General features: G+C 34.5%; 1 protein-coding gene across 4 annotated transcripts in view; it reads right to left on the bottom strand.

Annotated features, from left to right (window-relative positions):
- The window catches only part of NBEA (neurobeachin), a 532,307-nt gene that overhangs the window by 257,963 nt on the left and 251,524 nt on the right, over window positions 1-22,820 (bottom strand). For all 4 annotated transcript variants that reach the window (XM_075727933.1, XM_075727935.1, XM_075727932.1 and 1 more), the window contains one exon: window positions 11,262-11,323. In XM_075727933.1, coding sequence (XP_075584048.1) covers window positions 11,262-11,323 — 62 coding nt within the window. The remainder of the gene's footprint in view (window positions 1-11,261; window positions 11,324-22,820) is intronic.

Genomic DNA, 22,820 nt, shown 5'->3' on the forward strand with positions numbered 1-22,820 from the left:
TGCATTGTTTCACTACAAACTCACTACTACAAACTTCACTACAAACTCCCAACCTTCCATTAATCCACAAATAAGGGAATAACTATTACTACTATAATTCCTCTCAGTTTTCGGCATAATTTAATATAACAGATTCATGATCCTAAGAGGTGAACTGTACTTGTGAAGAGGCACCTGTTTTTCTTTTTTTCAGTTTCTTTTTAAGAGACCCAAACAATAAACTGAAATACTTAGAAATGCCAGCATTACAGTTACCTTTGCAATGGCTGTTCAGATCACTGCATGCACTTTAAGAACTGGATTAAGACGTGGAGTTATACACTCAAAGAACATGCAGCGATTTTGTTTACATTGTCTTAGATTCCACAGAAAATCTTTCTCACCCTCAACATGCAAGAAGCAGAGAGACAAACACCAAATGGACGCAGTGATGGTCATTGGAAAATTTATGCTATAGGCAAGTAGAATCCTAGCATAGACATTTGGTTATTAGCAGCTAAGTGCTTGAATGACTACGCTACATCTCAGGTGGTTTTGGTGTAGTTCATATCTTGAATCTTCTGGGCCTTAAAACAAGAGCTGGGAGACTTTCCTGTGCCTCAAAAAATGCTGATGCCAATTACATGCTGAAGTAAAGGAAGACTTTGACAAAATTGTGTACCCAAGAATTTCTTCTATACAAGAAGGATGCGTTGACCTTTCTTCCCTTGGGGCTCCTGCTTGACAGGGCACTGGGGATGACTATTACTACCAGCAGTACACCTTTCAGAACAAGGTAGGGTATAGAAGACTTGGATAGAGGCACATTTAGAGACTAACACAGACAACGTTCAAAAATGATGACACATCACTTCTTTGTACTAAAATCAGAATGAAGATATCAAATTTCATTTTTAACTTTATTCAAGTACACAATAAACTTTGTAACTTTAGACATTCATTTCAATTACTGTCCACTATGTCTATGTTCTAAATATTTCATAGTATGCAAACTTCTACTGAAGACATAAAAAATGTACTGAATTATTAGGATACTGGTAATTGCCATCCCCCTGGCCCCACCTAACTTGTCCTTATCCTCTATGATGCTTGAAAGGCATCACTGCATCCAGAAAGCATCAGTATACATTCCCTGACACAAGGTTCAGACTGAATCCTGTTATGAAACTGTCCAGGCAGAGGAGGACAGGAGATTAATAAAACTGGGATGAGAGTGAAAGGCTAAAACTTCTAAATAATGAACCACAACACAGTACAGATATCACTTGAAATTCAGGGTTTTTTTTTTTCTTTCAAATCATGATGTACATTTTTCTTACTCTCTGATATTCTTACAATTTTTACTTTTGAGTGTATTTCCAGAAAACTTGCACAGCTAAAAAATAATAGTGAAAGAGCAAAAAAGAAACAACTAGGCTTGGCACACTAAGAACTTTTTTTAGTTTATATTATACTTCTTTCCAAATCAACCTTTGCTTACAATAATTTTAAAATTTTTATTCATGATGATTAGAAAATTTCTTGAAAAAAATCTTGTGATAGTACTAAAAATTAAATAATAAATCTGACATAATATCTTTATAAAAAAATTAATAGTGATTCTCAGAGTTTTGATAATTTACATGACAGCTCTCACCCTTTCCAATTTCTGCAAGGAAGTCTAAAATAGTGTCACAAATTACAAGTTTCTCAACAAAGTGCAGTTACTGAATGGACAGATAACTGGTGTAGTAATCACCCTACAATTCTCCTTCCATTACAGGGGCCACTGTCTCAATCAGTTGCAGCTTCTTTGGAATTCTCTCTTATCCATGTCTTAAACTAATCTGAGTATTTTTTTTTCTTTTTGTCACATTGAATATTTATTGAATTTTCTAGTCTAAGATATTAATACTCAGTTAATACATCAATTTTTCAGTCAATGTATTTTAATCACAGCTTCTTGAGATGGATGAAATTCTATTATACTGACTCTGTTCTTCCTGGATCCTTGAACATGTTTGGAGAGAAGTCTTGTACAGAGCTGAACAGGTGCTACCTTTTATCAGGATAAGGAAGCAGAAATTTTATAAAAACATGTTTGCAATTCACAACATACATGTCATTTAGCTTGGGTTTGAACTCCATTTGTGAAGTTACCTTCTAAAATCACCAATAACTTGCTTTACTTAATTTAAGAGGAAAGATTCAAGGGAAATGTTACAAGATTGAAGGAAATGTTTCTTTATGGCAGAAAACCATGTCCATTAAAAGTAGGCAAAACCAGAAAAAAGAACTGATTTCAAGATACAGCCTCATAAATTTTTGATCAGATTGCCCATAAATTTTTCAGAAGATTATACAGTTTTTAAGATCATAGGACTGTCCCCACCATTCCTAGAAGAATTGAGCTAAAGATATTGGGAGTCTTAAAACCCTCCATTATTGTTTGGAATGAGAATCAGATCTAAGAATTCCAATTTTACTGCCTTTAACCTTCTCTCACACTCAGATGTATACTGCTGATAGATGATAAATAAAATGTATTTTTGGTCTACTCTTTCAAGTAAATTTGGGATCGATTTTAGGATTTTATGATAGGTCATCCATTTTAAAAGCGACTATTTCCCACAATAAGGAAGTTGCAGAATGACTGACGACATCCTCCTGGAAGGCAAATCTGCAAGTTTTGGAATACACTGGGCTTCTGGCCAAATCACAGAAAGGAAAAGAATGTGAAACTTTCACAACACCATTTATGTGAATATGACTTTAACAATGCAGCAAAGGTAATAGGAAGTTTCAGATTTCACTTTCACAAGACTAAAGCCTCATTTTTCCTTTATTTTCTTGACTTGGAATAATATGTTAATTTTTTGCTTTCTTGGAAATACACAGACCCATTGCCCTTCTGATCACCTGTGGTAATTGCCCAATTTATCTTGGAAATGAAGTCAAACATTCCCAGAGGAACATTTCATTGGTATCTTAGAAGAAAAGAAACCCCACAATTGCAAAAACATTTACAGTATCCAAACAACACTAGGGAAATGGCCAAATTTGTTTAGATGATACAATATTAACCTTAATCACCTTGCAGAAATTCTGCGTATCTTCTAATGCAGACAGAAGATAATGTGCTAGAAGATACATGCATCTCCATAACTTCTGAACTTCCCTCCTGACTGGAAAAACAGTTCTTCATTTTAGAGACGCTGAAATTATTATTAAGAACACATGTTGCTATGTATGCCTATTAATCCTAAAAGTCAGTCCACTTATTACTGAACCAATCTTTGATGTTAGAAATAGATAACTATTCTGAAGTCTTCCAAAATGCACCATTAAAGAGAAGATTTTCTGATGAACAGAAAACTACTCCTCACATTGCCTCCATTATATATAGAATGAACCCGCCCCTGCAAACTATGGTATATTTATTAATAAGGATGGCCTCTAATAATGAGCTTTTGTACCCTTTCTCAGCCCTTTAAGAAATACCAGCTGACTCTTTCTGACTTTCTTGGTGTTTTCCTCTGACCTAAGATCCCTCTCAATTGTAGGCAACTTAACAGAGAAGGCACCTTGCCATATTAGGATATGGGGAAAGTAATTCTTACAGTTTTCTGATCCTGCCTGTTTTGCCACGAATCTAGAAGAGGTTCAGATCAGCATCTCACTGATGTGTAATAAATGTAGTCTTTGACATTTTTTTACAAAAACACTCTGACAAGGACAGGCAATAGGACCAGAAGTTCCATGATGACGCTGGTGTAAGAAAGATACTGAAGAAGAGATTCTGCTTATTGCTAAAGGCAAAACACAGTAGTTTTCTGAGTGTATGGGGGTCTGGAAGGACACCTCACAGAATAATCAAGAAAGTAAAATTGCCCAACAAGTAGGAAAGAATACACTGATGGTTTCCATTTGAAAGTTACATTATCAGAAGCAGATGGGCAAGAGATGAAGACTGAGAATGGGCTGCAAGAAATTCCACATGTGGACAAGGATGCAATGCAAGAAAATTCTCTGACACCCCTCCAGCGTAAAAAAAAAAAAAAAAAGGCAATGCAAAGTGATCGTCTTTTGGAAAACTTCCAGAATTATACAAAGACAGTGAGAAACACTGGGGCGGGGGTGGGGCGGAAGATGGATGGGCATCCACACCCCCTCCCCAACAAAACACTTAATTTCTAGAGCAAAAGAGTACAAAGGAAAAAGTTTTCTACTTCCCCTGTATCTTGTACTAGAGTTCATTTCTGGTTTTGGAAATTACACTAAGTGTGTATACCAACCTATTTGTGTATAGCCCATGTTCTGGATTACAAAGAGCCCCAAATCAACACCAGAACGTAACTACATGTTTAAACTGTACCATATTTGATAATGGAGAATGACACAGTAGAAATGTTGTTTCTCTCTTGCTGGACCTTTATACAGTCCAAATAGGATGACAATATTAGAGAAAATACTCACTTCAGCTACAAAGACTTTATTTATTGAACTTAAATTTGAGTCTGTGATAAAAAGTGAAGTTACAAACCCTCAATTTGGAGCTACATGACTGACATTTTCATATACCTTTCTAGTGCTTCGTCCAGTGTACGACAATCTGTGGGGCTTTTTTTAGTTGTAACTTATTTCTCTCCCATCAAATGCCCAAATTCCTTTCTTTTTTCTTGACTGCCACAGGGGCAGTCTTCCTTTCCTACAGCCTCAGCCATCCTGCATGCCACCTACTATGAGCTATTGCTTTCATGGCTACTCTGGAAGTATAATCAGTTAAAAATCACTATTTTATCCAGAGTTACTTTTTATTTTGATGTGACAATCATGACAATACATTGCATGTATTGGTGAAAGGGAGTGAGCAGGAATATGGAGCTAGACATGGAAAAGAAATGATTCCTCTGCCAGTGAGATCTGGGCCAGAGAGAAGCCTTAAGCTGAACACTGAAACCGCAGCACAGGAGTATGATTCCACTACATGCAGAGATCTGCATTTACAGCTTGCTGCCATGAAAACACCCGTGGCACTTAATTTCTTCTCCTCTGTGCTCCCAGATTTAGGGAGTCTCAGCCAGCTTAACCCACTAAACCAGGAAACAAATGTCCAAACAGTTTTCAGATGTATTTGTGTCTTATGAATATCAGAACTCATACAAAACTGGTGTTAGCAGAGAAGAAGCTGCAGGACAGAAGCAGTGTAGCAGATCCAGAACTTTGTTAGGATAACTGTTTGCAAGACATGCTGGAAAAACGGATTATTGAAACAATGAGTTTCTGTACGTTTGCATGTGTGTTTCTATGTATCCTTCCCTCCTACATCAAATTTTAATTCAGACTTTTGCAGTGATACGATATGCAGCATTGTCTCCTCCTAGTTGCACTGGTACAAATACAGAGACGGTGGATAATCCACCAGGACAAACAGCAAAACATGGCCAAAAGTAAAACATCCAACTTGTTTCATGATTAGGAAAAAGAAAGAATAAAAAATTACATCTCCATTAGAATTTGCATAACCAGCCTTCATTTCACCACTGAACTTATATCAGACTTAATTTCCTAAGTAGATTGTCCCATGTTTACTGTTCTTTCGATTTAAAAGAAGTCATTATTTAACTCTTCTTCAGCCTTCCTTCCGCAGTTGGTGTCAAAAAGACAGCAAACACTTCTGTTAGTGTGATACCATCACAGTTACTCTGAAAGAGCTATTACTTATCAAACAAAAATTAAGGAGTATGCAAACTCTAGGAATACCTTTGGAGGGAATAAATAAGGACCAATAAGCATAATTAAAGTTGAATCTAATACTGGCAACAGGAGTAAATACACACAAAATTATTATAAATAAATCTATAATGAAAATCAAAAGGTTTCTAATAATGCATACTATTAAAATGTAAAATAGACACACAAATAGTGTAGTACAGAAATAAAGTTAACTGTCTTAAGATGGAGCCTGGTAAGATACCTGTGAGGATGGTACTTGATAAGAAGGCACAGTACAGCAGAGCTGGAGAATCCCTACCTAAAGCTTTCTGGAAAGCCTTGAATAGAGTATGTTTAGTATCAAGAAACACGGATAATGTTTCTATTATACGAATCCCACATTTCAGGGCTTCTTCTGGTCAGCTGTAAGGACCAGAAGAAGATTTCTTTTTCTGCTTGGTTTCTGTGTTGGGCAGCTGGCAGTTTCTGAAGCCCAAGAGCTACCCCATACTTTGAGGCAGAGTGCACATTTAGATGTGCTAGTGCGTACTGAAATCTCTCCAGTTCCTGGTTGATAGGTCTTCCTATATTCTCAGAGCTAAACCTAGCACCAAATTTAGTCAGTGAGAATTTCCTTTGAATTTTTACTGGCAAGGCATATCTTTTGGGGAGGCTTTGTTCGTTTGTTTTTCCACCTCTCCTTGGAGTGGGATTAATTTCTTGATATTGTTTAAAAATTTTTCTTGCCACTTAGGACAACAGGCAATGCACTCATTCACCTTCCCCTCTCCTGCTTCTGCCCCATTTTGCCACTTCATAGTTTTGATTGCTATAGTATATATAGTAGTATACAAGTACTACATTTCACGTGTGTCAAACCACTGGAAAGTGTTTTATGGACTGTGCTGCATTGGAGCAGATCCTTCACAGATCTTTTTTGATTAAGTACGTACTGAATGGCTGCCTGTAATATGGAGAGACAGACTGGATTCAGCCCAAGCAGCTTCTAAGTTTCCAGGTTAATAGATAAGACCATGTGGACAGACACAACTCATTTATGAGGCTCACACTGTTAACCAATGTTTGAAAGGCTTAGCTGAAGCTCAGTTTACCCATCACATACACAGATAGATAAAAACACATAAATACATAGTTTATCAAGTTATGGATATACTCTTGGTATACTTTGCTTTATTTAAGGTACCTTGAGTTCTATGATTTTTCATAAAAGTAAACAATTTACAGAATCTACTTACAGCTTAATTATAAGAGGGATCATGTGTTATCATTTATTCGAGAATCTCCTAACAGGTTTTAATTGCCAGTTTTAAGTAAAGCATTTATTTGTTATCTGTATCCTTGTCCTCACTCCTCATACAGTTTTTCTAATAAAAGCCTACTTACAAGGGATAGCATCTAAAAGAAATCTTTTTCCTCCACATAGTGATTCAGAAGTGGATTATTTTCATTCTAGTTTTGATATTTCCTTTGGAGGCTCCTGAATTACTATCTTGATCAAATTTCCAACATGGGGGAGTGGAAATCAATAGAATGAATGATGTATTGAAAAGTACAAAATCCCAAAATTTGTCAGATATTCTACACGTATTTTACAATCACAAATGACATAGCATTTTTTCCCTAAAATAACCATTTATCCATTATAATAGTTATATTTTTAAACAGGTCAAGCAGCAAGATGCCGTAAATACTAAGACAGTATTTTCTGTTTAAGAAAATAAATTTCGCCTGTTAATAGGTAAGATACATAAAAATACAAGTGGCATGAGATAAAACTCCTTTGGGATCACATAATTCAGTTTCTGCAGAAGCTGTATCCCCAAACAGAAAAATTTGCAAAAGATCTGGAAGTATTTAGGAACTATTGTAGTGTTTTCATTAGGAAAAAAAAAAAAGGATTAGAAAAAAGTATTTAAAATCTAAATCTGATGTGAGAAGGAACTACACTGCAAAAAATAATGTATTTTTTTTAAAAAAATTGTATGGCTTATTGAAGAAATGTGCCACTCCAACAGCAACACAGCTGTGACATGCTCAACTAGGCTGAGGAACAAAGACCAGCTAATCAAGCACAGATCTTGTCAAACATAACACATCTTCATCCGTTTTATGTTAAAATAGACTAAATCCAAATGAAAATGCCTGTTTTATGAAAAGTGAAACTCATTATATGTTTATTAATAATTATGTAGAAAAAATATATTTCAAGTACTTGGATGTATGCTTTAGGTTTATATAAGAAATAAAGAAAACAAAGCCTTCAAATTAACTTAAATTTTAATCTAGTGAAGTAGGTGATAGTAGGAAAAAATAAAATGGGTGCAGGGAAGCAAATTACAGTACAAGAAAGATTCTGAAAATACAGAGAGTAGAACTTTTTGTTCTTCCCCAAACCCACAAATGATGCACTATCCCTACAGGAGTTCCTTTAAAACTTAAAATGTATTTTTCACAGAAACTCCAAATTCCTTTGGGGGAAAGGCTTGATTGCATATCCCTCAGAGTCTAAAAGGCTGCCCATATGAACTGAATTATCCATGACATGTACCTTCAGACATTTGTAATGTGATATTTCATGTAAATTTAGACCATACCTTGGACATGAGCCGCTGGCAATGTTGATTCTATTCAGGAGCTCAGATAAGAAAAAAAATTCTGACATCCTTGCTAATCTGTAGTAGTTAACATGGAATTTCCAACATAAAGAGCATAAAAGCATCTAATTTGCTGTAGCAAATGAAAGGAAAACAAACTTTGCATTTCCCTTTCCTTTTCAGTGTCTAAAGTTACTCTGTTCTGTGCAATCAAAACTGTACTTTTCAAAGGTTTTTAATATCGTCATCTATCTTTTGAGTGACACATTTCAAACTTCCCCAAATAATCTGTAAAATGTCATTCAATTTGAATATGAAGGATTTACCCATGTTGGAAAGAAAAGCCCTAGTTACATTAGGATTATTAAAAGCCACAGTACTTTATATAGCCTTTCCAGTCCATATTACTCAATTTATCAAATGGAAAAGCTCAGGTAGCACTATCTGGTTTTTTTTAGCGATGTGTTAACGTCATTTGCTGCAGACAACATCTCCTAAGCTTCTAATTCCAAGTTCTGTTAGCTATAGGCTGGATTATGATATTTGTCTGTCTGCCATTCTCTTCTTCTAGCCATCTTGTGTATCAGTATTTTTATAGCATTTACCTTGTGTTTTCTTTTGAAATGTAAATAGAAAAAAATAACTATTTTTTTTCCTGCAGAGGAATAGAACTGATTGTTTAGTACACCTACAGGATTAAATACAATATTCTGTACAGATGGGATTTACAGAAGCAATACTTTTGGAGTTAGGAAGGTGAGGGGAGGAGAATGCAATTTGCACCACTACAGCCCCCTGTTGATCAATTCCTGTAGAAACATTTAACATCACCAACAACCATTACAGCATTAGCTTCTGAAGCACTTCATAATAAATCGACATCAGGACACAAAGTGTTCCATATTTAGAAGATAAGGAAACAACCCTGAAGTATCAGATGGGGCATAAAAACTAAAAGCTTGCAATTTACCCAAGTACTTGGGTAGATGGAAAACAGCTCCCCCAAGCAAACATTGAAGAAAATGAATAAATGTTCAAAATTTGAAAATTATTTCAGGTATAAAACAAAGCTTATTTTTAAAATAGTCAAATATTTTGAAATAATAAATTACATGTATAATAGTCATAAAAATAACAAATTGATTTAGCTGCATTTGGTATATAGCTTTACTGGGATGTCTAAAGAAAAAGCACTGCAGAAAGAGCTTAAATTTCTCCCTCTTCCTTTCAATCAATATTTGAGGCAAAGTTTCATCTCTAGGGCCCTTAATGGCAGGAATTCCTGGAGCCAGCAAATGAGTAATGTTAAACCTATGATTAGATGATGAGGCCATCAAAGACACTAGACCCTAATGCTACATTCCACTTTATTCCTGAGAACTGCAGTAAAACCAAAGGCTAGAGAAGAAAGGACTGTAAGTTATTTCTTCGCTCAAGAAAAGGTTTCAAAAGCTGCTAAAAAAAAAAAAAAAAAGTTGCATGACATGAACACAGGGCTCAAAAACCTTAATGGACCTTTTGGAATTTTCCTGGAACCCAGGACTTCACCATTAGGTAACAAATTTTTCAAGTGCCCTGCTGGAGAAGGTTTGAAGTTCAAACCCCATGGAGGATTCCTGCCAGGGATGTATTTTTCTTTTACTTTTCCCTAACCAATATCCACCCTGGCTAAAAAGGGAGGGGGGGAAAGGCAGGGGGAAAAAAAAAGGCAGAGGGAAAAAAAAAGGCAAAACAAGATTTAATGATTTCCTTATGACACAAGCTTGAAGAAACACAACCTATGGACTGGCAAACAGCAGGTAAGTTGGAACACCCTCCCCCCAGATCAGTTGTAAATGTTAATTATTTTCAGATAGATTCCTCAAAAGTGGATTTTCATTTCAATTACCCCTAGAAACTCCTTTGCTTTCAGTACATTTTTCATGCATGTTCTCAATGTGCCGTAGTGAATGCTCAAGTAAAACTACAAACAAGTAATTTTCCTTGGCAATAATATAACAAGTTAGCCTGGGCATTTTATATACTAACTTAGTTTGATTTTAACTGGTATTATAAATCTGTGGGGAACTTGGTAAATGAAACACTGTTAATAAGTCTTTAGAGAAGTGTAAAAACTTGTGAAGTTACTCGGATCTGTTAGGCCATTATATTTTTCTTATATTTTTCTTATATTTTACAAAACTAGCAAAATTCTAAAATGTTTGTTGGTAACTTATTACTGGCAGTTTAAAGTAAAAAGCTATATATATGAATTTAGCCAATAACACTTCTGACAAAACAAATAAGATTAAAATTGAGATGTAAACAATCCAAACAGTATGAGGAATTGTTTTAGTTTTGAATATTTTACTTGTGAAAGCAATTCAAAATGTTAATTGATTCAGATTTCTAAGAATCCCATTACTGTTATGCAAAAAAAAAGAAAAATAACAGCAGCATTTTTTTAAATAGAAATACTGTGCTTCTGCCAGTTCCTGAGGACTACCTAAGCTATGTTTCTCTGCTTTTTTTATACTGACAGCTATATAAAATATGTAATAACTTATGTCATGTATACCAAAAGTAACAAAGTCATGACAAAGTAAGGTTTTAAAAAATTACTAATACAAAGACAGACTTTAACATCAAATTACCAAAAAAGTATCCTATTTACGTATTCCAAATAAGAACTGTCTTGAAAGAGAATTCATGCACAGAAAAAGTGCATAATGTACTTCCACACACTTTTCAAAACAAATGCAAATATACACTGTATACCCTGCAAATACAGTGATGCTATGGAACGTATTAAAAAAAAAATCTACAATTTATATGCTACTAGAAGAGATTAATTTGTATTTTCTTATACTGAAATGGAAGAATGAAACAAACAGCAAGATACAATTCTTAGGCTGGCAGCAATTCAGCACTATGCAAAGAAACTAATACAATTAAAACCAGAGAATGTCTTACCTGTGAACAAAGCAGCATAACAAGCTCAACCACTGAAGTACTTGACTTCATACAAACCAGACCTGCAATAAACAGTCAAAAATTAATTTAAAAGATTGGTGATATTTAGTTATTATAGCTCCATGGTTTCACAAATTCCATAAAATACACATGCTGTGTATTTTATTACTCAAACTCACTGAAACAAGGTTCAAGCACAATTATCTGAGAATTTCAGATTCAAACATACTTAAATGATCAGAAAGTATGAAAGCATCACCTGGAATAATCTATACCAGGTTCAGGACAGAGTGTTTTTTAATTAAGTCTTTTTGGCATTTAGCGCTGTTCACCATTCATTTAAATAAATAAATAAATAAATAAATACCTATCTATATAATCCAAAGCAATTTAATATAAGATAAACATAAGACAACAATCTTTGGAAACTAAATCCTGTAAATTCTTAAGAATAACCTGATCAGATATTAACAGGTAGAGAATAAGGCCTCTGATTAGAAATTATTTTAATTTTCATGAGGTAATTCATTTTCCTGTAACTGAAACCTTGAATATTAATGAAGAGGCATTAATATGAAATCTTATTTTTATTAAAATTATAACCCATAATTTGTAGTCCGTGATTCTTAAAACAACATTTGAATTATGCAGGGTAATTGTTACTCATTGTTTTGTACTTAATTTGAATAATTAATACCTAATAACATTGCCACTAGTGTAAATACTTCTTTGCAGCTTTGGAAATGCAAATTTATTTTCTGAGAGAAGGATATCATATCTAAGTATTTAAAGGATACATCGCAAAGAGACAACGAGGAAATTACACTTCTACTGTTAACTATATATGGTAGCTTTTGTTACGTAAACTTGTATAGGTAACACATTGATATGATGGTTTAGAGCATGGAAACACTTTGGTTGTGTTATAAAAATGATAAATACACAAATATAAAGCTTACAAGTAAAGACTAAATAGGAAGCTGAAAAGCAAACTGATGTGCTCTAAGTAGGTTTCTACAAACAGCGATTAGAGACAAAAGCACTCCTACACAATAGCACATATATTTATTGTGGGTAGTGGATAAATACCCTTTTGTGCCCGTTTTGCTAACAACCCCATCCTTATTGTACAGTAACACAGAACAAGCTGTAAGAAGCCACTAGGATTCCATTCTATCAGATATATGGGCAGACAGTTAACTAATTAAATAAGAGGCAGATGTGCAAAGCTCATTTAGGGAGACAATTGCTGTAATTGATCAGCTATTCTCATGCTCAAGTGCTAGAGGATCAGAAAGATTAATGGGATGCTTATCACCTGCAGGCTACCTCCACTGTTTGAAAGCTGACAAAGAAAATCCAAACACAAGACTGAACTCTACCGTTAAGCCAGTGCAGGTAGCACAGACATATCAGATATTTTATCGTAGAACGTTCTCTGGTTTATTATGAATCCACCTCATACTCTGTAAAACTAAAAAAAAATATCTTTTCTGTCACATGCTCCCTTATCTTCTTTCAAAATCAGACCTCAAGTGTATTAAAACATGATCAAGTGAAAATAATGCTCTTAGAAACATATTCCCATGCCGCAGTCTTCTAAATTTGTACGTCTTTACCTTTTACATCAGAAGAACAAATGTCTCCATCGTACACAGTTATGAAAAAATGAAGCAATTAAATTATATAACAAATGTTTATGCATCAGCATTAATTTCTTTGTACCTTCACCAGGTTTCCAAAAATAATAGAAAACTCAATGCAAAATATACACTTTAAAGAGAAACACATAATGAGTATTTCCTGGCTTAATTCATTAAATTAGAAGTTTTTAACTTTCAAAGACAGTTGATGGTACTTATGCCACCTGTGTAGCTTCAGATGATGTGAAAGAAAGTTTGGAGCATTGATCAAAATAAACATGCCTAAAATGACTCAAGGCTAGGATAAGTACTCATGATTGTCTTCCAGATAACAGTGATGAGTCTTAATGACACAAAGGCTGTATGTGTAACAAAACAGGACTCTTTTTTTGAAGGAATTGATAATCACCTTACTGTAAAATTTTCTGGTTACAATAATATTTATATACCATAATTTTTAAAAGCCTGATGGGCTTGAGTAAAATTATGTCCTGACCTAAAACTAATGTCTCTTTTCTATTTGTATGGACATCACTTGATAACTTTTTGTATATCACACCTAATCAACTGCAAGCTTGGATGTAGCATTCTAGTATTGGAAAGGAGAATCAAACAGATTTTGGTGGAATTAAGAAAGAGGAGGATAAGGAATTGACATCTGGTTAGCACATCAGCACACCCACGAGTTGTAACCAGCTCTGTAATTGCCTGCTGACAAAACAATCATAGATAATAGCCATTAACACCTCTCATAACCAGTAGTATTCAAAACTAGACGTTCTAAGAGGCTGGTTTTCATGTCAAAGAGAAACAACTATCTTCGAGACTGTAGCACTTCACATGTGAAAATACAGAGGGAGATAGGAAAGCCTCATAAAAGAAGCTCACAGTGTCAAAGATGGATGCAGGGAATACCCTTTGCAGAGAGCTTAGTCAACAGCAGAAATTAAGTGTGCAGCACTAGTTATAAATAAGCAAAACCAGGAGTAGCCATAACAGAATATGGGGAATCCCATACGTCTTGATGGGTAGGAAGAAGGAAACAGAAACAGAAATACTTTTTGTTCACCTTTAAGTATTCATAGCAACATTCCTTGAAGTAAAACAGAATACAGAAACATGAAACATTCGTAGCAGGGCCACCATTTCACATTACAAGTTTCCTGCTTATCAGCCTCCTACTCCCACTTCAGGGACTCCTTCCACGGGAAAGTGTGTGTCCTCCATTATATGCTCCATTTCCTCCTTCCTAGCTGCCAAGGGATCTATTTGTGTGACCCTTGTGCTTCTTCCCAGTTTTGCTTATTCCTGATTAAGCAGGGAAGATTTGAAATAAAAAAAAAAGTATTTTTTTCCTGTTACACGAAACACAATTAATCTTCAGAGTTTACTGTCAGAGCTGTTGTGGAGTCAATAGTAGAGAATGATAAAACCAGATCAGACCTAATAGAGGACAGATCCATTTCTGCCGGTCAGGAAAAACTGTCAGAATGCAATCTCTGGTTTATGAAGATCCCACATAATCAAAAGCTGTAGAAGAAGTTAAGGAAGAATCATCAACCCTGTCCTGCTGAACTTATCCTACATAGACCAGAAAAAAGATCATTTTAATAACCTTTTGGTTTTTAAATTTGTATGATCCTCTGTTCCAGCAAGTCCAGCTTGTGAGAATTGCCTCACTACTTTTGGCTTGGCAGAGACACTAAAATAATTTCCTTCAGCAGACAGTACATATTCTAACAGACAAAAAAAAAAAAAAAAGGAGGAAGAAAATGTTCTGCTCCCATTTTACAGACAGAAGAGAAGTCACAAACTGGTTGAGGTATCTTCACAAAATCAAAAATAGACTTTGTAGCATGAACCGGAATAAAGATCAATTTCCTAAACCCCAAATGCACTAACAACTGCATTTATTCTTCCTCTTTATAGTTTTGCAGGATTTCACAGAGATTTTTACAATGTCCAAAATTTTATTAGTTTTAACATAATGAGAAACAAAAATGGTAACAAGCTTTGAAAAATAATGGCTTCTCTGATTGATGAGAGCACACAAGTTTATTTTCAGTTCTCTTTAACCCCCACTTAGCTCCAATAAGAAAAAGTATTTGCAATTCAAACTAAAACTGTTGCCTGCATTCTTCAGCTGCAGATAAGTTCTTCCTATACCATCTATATCAAATGCCATTAAGGAAGCTAATGTAATTACTAAAATACAAGTGGATATTTCCTGCATACAGCAAGGTTAAAAAGGTCATTGATTAACTGAATGGAGTACGTGCCTTTTATATTTGCTGTTCTTAGTACTTTTCTTCATGGTCTGTTCTCAGTCCATTAAATATAGCCATCAAAATTCAGCAATTTGATGGCAACAATGACTGCATATATGGATGCAAAAGCTGGGAGCATCAAGTGCATGACCTTGGCTAATCTGGAATAAATGATGTATGCTTGGCAATTATCTTGAAATGCTCTGGTTTACTTGACTTCTTTTTCAATGTTCTTCTGTTGGCCCAAAGATATGCTAATTATTTCTTTTCACTATGACTTATTAATGTCTAAAAAAAGATTAATTTCAGCTATACTATTTTAGTCATGCCTGTGGCATTAATGAAGTCATGGGTTCAAAACCTCGAAGTCACCATGCTGAACTAGTCAGCGTGAATTTCTATTTTGAAGAAATCTAACGTAGCCTGATAAAATCAATTTTTTAGAAATTCCTTATGAAATAAGATCATGGTTTTGAACTTCTTTTTATTATTATTAATACAATGTGTGTATGAGTCTAACTGAATACCACCACAATTTCATCTGGTCTTTATCAAGGTTTTCCTGCATTTTCTTTCAATGATTTTACTTTGTGTCAACTTAAAACCTTATTGGAGCTGGAATCAATTGTAATATTAACAAAACCAAAAGTTATATGTTTTTATATCTTACATTGAACTTAGAAAAAAAGATGCAATTAACTATACTTTAGAGCCTGCAGAAATCTTTCACTCAATTATAGCTTCTACTTATCTGAAAGTCTCAGGTATGGCTAAACAAAAAGCTTAAGAAAGTTTAATCCCTTTAACCCAGTTCACAGAGAAAACTTGGCCTTTATTACTCCTGTACAGCATGCCATCAAAACTACAGGAGCTTTGTATAGAAAAAAATGCTTATGATGAAATAAAGGCATGCTATTATATGCATTATTTTATTAACATATGAGAAGTGCATACAATGTACTTAGAAATGAGCAAGGTCCTAAAACTAGAAAAAAAAAATATCAGAAACTACTAGAATTCTCTTTTTTAACTTGTATTTTTGTAAGGTCAGCTATGTTCTATTTCCTACTGATATAGTCTTCCATGTACTTTAAACAAAACTGCATTGTTTCAAATTGCTCTCTGTAACCACTGGTAACTCTTGCCATGGTATCCCTTCCCATAATCCTCACTGACTTCTGTGCAAAGAGACAGAGGAGGAATTTTCCACCGGTAATTACTACTCACAAATTGTGTCTCCATTTTTAAAAGACCATTCCCTTATACTCTGTTCAACATTTGTTAGGAATGGCACAAAAAATTTTTAAGGACAATTCATACAGATGACAGAAACTAAAGCATGTTCTGGCTCTGATAGTACTAGGAAAAAAGTGATGGTGATATTTAGTTGGAAATGCAAATTTTCCTTCAAGTTTATTTGTTCTTGCAAAATGTCTTTTTTCTGCCAGCAAAATCTTATGGCAAATGTTTTCTTGAAATATTTTTTCTAAATCCAACTTAGCATCAAAGAAATAAACTTAGCATTTCTTTTTTGACCATTAATTAAAATTACTTGGATAGTTTAAATCTACATTACTCCCCCTCTGCCATATGTTGTCATTCAGAGAAACCTAGATTCAAATTGATGGTTTTAATCAATTATCAAGTTGCTGGTGAGTTCACCACAGAACTGAAAAGAGATAGCATGGAGGGAAAATTAAAGATAGGTGAAAAGTTTGAAAGTAAATGCTATGTATGTAAAACTACTAACTGAACTGACATATGTTCATATTCCGAGCAAAGCAATTATTACAAGAAAATAAGCAAGATGTGTCTTAAACAGAATGTAACGTTTTACAAGATTACATTCAAAATTGGTTTTAGAACCATACGTATGTCACATATTTTGTAGACATTTAAATTACACTAATGGTCTTAATTTATGAAAAGCAAAGGCTGGCAAATATTCAGGAATTGCAGAAAGTCTGCAGATGGAAATCACAGCCATGTTGCAAAATAATTACAACTCCACTTTTACTAGATGAAAGGAAACGCTATTCCAAAGAACGTATACTCACTAAAATAACAAAGTCAGGGTTATGGCTTTAACAATTCCCTTCAGCAGCCTTGACTGGCAGAACATAACATTACCACCAACTCTAGGGACCAAGAAGGATGGCTGTATTAGTACTCCAGACCATCCTTTGTATGGATAGATCTCCTTTACAGAGCAAAAGAGTGCCACAGAAAAACATGATGAATGTGAATTTGATTCAGTGCTTTTTTAGTTGATCAAGACAGTTATAATTCTTATAAGATTTTTCGTTATGGTGAAAGACACTGCACAACACATGTAATATTCTTTATATCTGGTACCTGAAAATCTAGGAAAAGGTATCATCCAGGTTATCAAATGAAATACCTTTAAAATATTATCAGAAATCTTTAGAACTCACATCTTAAGATAAACACCTCAAATAAACACTGATAGGTCAACATAAAAAATAGATTTTAATCTGTTCAAACTCAACTCAAACATTCAGCTCTTTTAATCAAATTTGTAAAATAAAACAGATCTTAATACTAGGATAATATATAAAAGAATAAGAATGCTATGTAACAGTTTCTTGAATTATTTTATCAAAGTAAGAAAACCCATACTTCTTCACCACTGCAGTTGCTAAAAAGGAATCTAAGCGAGAACTATAAAATATCCAGATGGAATCACAGAATGGCAAAAACCCTTGAGAGCATACCCACAGAGAGGGGATTTATTACAATGTGTACATGATTTACTTTTTAAAATTACAGACTTTTGTACTGTGATCCCATGAGCTGTAATGATATTGACAAAACTGATGCTGGTGCCACACTACTCTGAAGAGTCTAGCCTTATACCAACGTATGGAATTTTTGTCAATTTTCCATTAGTGTTAATGGCATGCACAAATTCTCATTCATCAAATGAGAAGGGATCACTTAATCTATAAAATAAAATCCGCTACCACTGTTCAGTTTAATATCTCACTGAAGATTTTCAAAACTGATCCAGTTTTTCATTTAGTGCCTGTGGTAATTTTTTCCTTGGCCAACGGTCCATTGGGATTTACTCAATGTATGCATTTGTGTTTCTCTGTCTTTCTCTTAAAACAGTATCTCTTTGGATGGATTTCTTCGCAAATATCTGTTGTGACGTAGTGAACTAATGTGCTTACCTAATTGCTGTACCGGGACAGATCTAAAATTTATATCAATCTATCATGGATCGATTGAGAAATTGTTCTAGTTAGCATTAATAACACAAAAATTATTCTTTTCATATAAAAGAATACAACACAAATATTAATTATAAGAAAACAATTCCCCGCTAATTTAAGTGAAACAGATTTTTTTTTTTAAAAAATGCAGCTGATCAAATTAAAACACCTCTAATCTTGAAAAACTATAAAATTGAACTATTACTTTCTGTTGAAATCTATTTCAGTTTCAGGCAGACTTCAGTAACTTATAAACATTTTATTTTGGAGGAAGCCTGGAAGAACTAAAAAATAAACTTCACTTAGACAGAGGTTCTGGAAAATCCAACCCTTTTATTTATCTAGAAAGAATCTCAATTAAAACCATTCCAATTTTTTTCCTAACACCCAACAGTCCACCGTGAAAATTAAAATATGATCCTGAAAGTCTTCTGATTTCCTCCTTTATCCTATGATATTACTCAAATAAGTGGCTCAAAGGTGTGGCTAAATTTCTGCCACAGCTGCTGCCCTAGATATTTTATTTCAATGGATGAAGTAAGAAAAAAATTAATGGAAAAAGCCATTTTAAAATTAATTTAAAATGTGAAAATTTATAAGATTTTTCCAGTTTTGTCATGTGATATTTTCTCAAGATGCCATTCCTTCCCTGATCAAGTTGCTATTTTTGTGATTAAATTTGTAGAAAAATTACTAAATGAAAACAACTGATACCAAAGAAATTGCCACATATTCAATACACCTGGGAAAAAACCAAATATTCTGAGATTTTATGTTTTACTGATCCCTCACAATTTTCTTATTTAAATGAAGAAACATCTACGCCTCCTTTCTCTTTTTTTCTCAGTCCTTCACCTCCTCTCAAATCTGTGTTACAGGAAATACATTTTGGATTAATTACCTCAACAGTGAATTATTTTCAAAGAAGTATACAAGTAGAAATCAGAACATTAATTTCACTCACTAACAGAAGCGTTTATACTTTTTACCTTCACTACACCTATGATGCTTTCTCTTCATTTCAAGAAGCTTTTCCAATTCTTTCTAAAGCTGTCAAAAGGGACATCCTGGACAAGATGGATCATAAAGTATGATCCCAAATGACAGTCTCTAGAATGTCATGCTTTCCCTGACAATGCAACAAGTCATATAATTCAAATGCATTACTCAATGTTATTTTTTCCTTAGGTATAAGGTTTTATTTTTCTCCTGAAATTTACCAACTTTTCCTTAGCTTCAGTCTATAGCTTATTCCTATTTGATGCCCTATTTTCTGTGCTTATTTATTCTTTTTTGTTTCTCTCCTCTTTTTTTAAACACAGGAATTGCCTTTTGTTTTCTTCTTTCTACTACTACCTTCTAGTTCGTCGTTACATTCTTTCCTATTATTAGGGGAAATATTATAATCATGGCATGACACAACTGAAATATGTGTATGGTGAATGACAAAAAAGGAAGGAGAGAAAAGGATAGGCTGCACAGCAGTAAAACCACTTACTCTTTACTGGTCCTCCTTACTTCCTTATGTTCTTTTTGGCAACCTTGGGGCCATACTGAGAGGTCAGTGAGTGAACCAGTACAGCTACAAACAGGAAGTATAACAAAACCTCACAGAACTCATGCAGATTCCTAAATTTCTAAGGCCAGAATGACCATTATTTTAACTACATGTGCTCTCCTAAGTAGCATAAACCACAACTAATTTTTGTATCTAGTTGAGCAAACTGTTGGTGAACTAATATTTTGTTTAGATAGTAACTGTTTTCTGAGAATTTGATAACAAGGGAAAAAAAAAAAAAATCTCCATTTCCACACTGAACTTTGCTGACCTGAGTTGGCAGCCATCAGATCTTGCTTCTATCCTGAAGCCCTACTGACAAATGGTAATCATTCTAAAACAGTGTCTCTCAAAACACAGAACTGTACCACAGCCATAGATCTCTTGAAATAACTTGTATTTCTTGTGTTTCAGTTTTCTTTATTTACTTGACAGTAACATTGTTACGGGCTCTCCCTAGACCTGCTTTGACATCATTTTGCCATCTTAATTTGACATATCACAACCGTCTCTGTTGTCTGACAAGTTCTTTCAACATGAGAGTTTCCCATTGCAAGAAAATCTCCACAGACAACATCACTATTAGTATAAAAAGATTGGATCATAGAATTCCACATACCAACAGACAAAAATGAGACATGATATAAGACAATGTGTTTAGCAGGTTTGGTTTTTTTGGAGGAGGTAAATTAGACTGAACACGGTAAAGAACACAGTAAGATTCTCTTAGTCCTTGCAAAAACAATCTCAGGTCTGTAGTGACTCTGTTACCATCTAGATAAATCAAGCTTGATGGTTCATTAATGTTTATGCTGTCATTAACATTTTTTTCTATCAGAACCAAAGGTCTCTAAAAATAGGTATATTTTTAAGATTCAAGTGTAGTAGTTTCTTGAGTTAATTGATGCAAAAGTTTTTGTGGAATATTCTTTGTTTATGCCTTGAAGGCCTGGAAACAAGCACATCCATATCCAATAGGATGAACTGTAGAAGTGCCTTTAAATCATCAGGACAAGTAAGGGAGTTTTGTTAAACTCGGTCACTGATTAAAAGGTTTCAGTCTGGGTCATAAGAACAGGTGATAAGTAGACACAGAGTTAAGGAATATAGAAGGAGAAACTGTGACTAGCCCTAATGAGATTAGTTTTGTAAAGAACCTGGACATAGAGCTCAGGCTACACGGAAAAGGATTATTACACTATGCCTCATGAGACATACATCTTTCAGGGCAAAATCTGATACAGAGATGTTATTTGCACCCTATAGTTTATCAGAGTTAGGTAGTTCTTTGGGAAATACTGCTGGGATAATAAAGTAGATTGATACCATTTTTAAGCCTTCAGAGGACAAAGGGTGGGGCAAATACCCGCCTAACTGTTTCAAGTCCAAAATCAGGCAGAGTCCCCTGCTGAGTTCTGAATGATGAATTAAGTGGAATAAGAACCAGAGAACCTCTGCCTGTGGGGAGCTTCAGTCACAGCATGAACATCCTGTAGATACTGAATACCTTTTTGGCATACCACCTCGTTTTTCTTTGGACCTGGACAGTAGAGGAGAATAATAAGGGGGAAAAAGGTGGCTGTTCTAAAAAAAAATTGTACAACTTAGTCCAGTGTTACCATGCAGCACTGCTGTATACCTGATATGATGAGTCCACCTACAGGCTATGCTATAGTAGTGCCTGTACGTATTAAGAACTTCCTCAAGAATCTTTTAAAAGTTATTTCCGTGAAATAATGCTAAATAGATCTCTTGCTATTCTTTTTGTAGTGGGAGGCAAACTTATTACAAAAAAAAAAAAGGGAAAAAAAGAAAAGCTTTTTTCATGAAAGCTGAAAGTTAGAACAAGAAGGAAGATAGAGGGACATCTGACGTGGATGGTATTAGGACAAAGAAGTAGTATGAACTCATCAGGGAGGGTATTATTCTAGAGTTTTAAGGCAAAACGACCAGTCTTTTCTAGGCCTTATGGCTTGCAACTGGAATACAGGCTACTAGCTTGAAAAAGAAACTTGTGAGAAACTGCCCAATACTGCTGAAGGTAAGTGGGACCTGAGGACCACAAAAACCTCCTTTTCTCACTCCTTAAGGGCTCCAATATTTTGTGCATTTCTTTACGTGCTTTAAAAGAACAGCACTTGGTATTGTTTAGTTTCTAATAATATAATTTTTATAGTAGCACTTTCAACAGTAATTTAGTAACTTCAAACATCTATTGTCTTCTGTATTTTCAAGGATAACTTTCAGAGCTTTTCAGCAAACCTGACTACTTTGCACTGTTATCAGCTTTTGTCTTCCTGAGGGCATGTTTTTTTTTTTTTTTTTTTACTGCTGCACTTCCTTAACCCCTTCTGTTGAATATATGTAGGTGATTCTAAACTTTACAGTTAGTCTCACATTTTCAGTCATTTTTTCTCCATGGGCAAAGCAATAGAACCACCCCAATTTCTGCCTAATGGGAACCCCATGCATTTTGGATTGTAAAGATGTCTTGATTATTAATTAATGTAACAATGATAATATAACCAGGGACATATAATCTGAGTGCCAACAACAGTTTCTACCCTTAAGTTATGCTGGGACCACACAAGCCAAAGACAAAGGAGAGGGCATGAGCAGTTAACCTCTGTTACATAGTCTAATATATCTTTGTAAGTGTCCAATTCATTAGACAGGGATAGAGTGGCTCATATGTGTAATTAATTATTGGCAGGTTTACTTTCAAAAAGGTGCCAGATGCTATGCATTTCCTAGTTGCTATCTGGATCTCCGATCTATACATTTCCTGCCATGTTAAACATCTGCTCAGAACATAGTTCTGCACATAGGAACTTCAGTAATTCAAGGGTTAAATC

The sequence above is a fragment of the Pelecanus crispus genome, chromosome 1, assembly GCF_030463565.1.
Source record: "Pelecanus crispus isolate bPelCri1 chromosome 1, bPelCri1.pri, whole genome shotgun sequence".
NCBI lineage: Eukaryota > Metazoa > Chordata > Aves > Pelecaniformes > Pelecanidae > Pelecanus > Pelecanus crispus.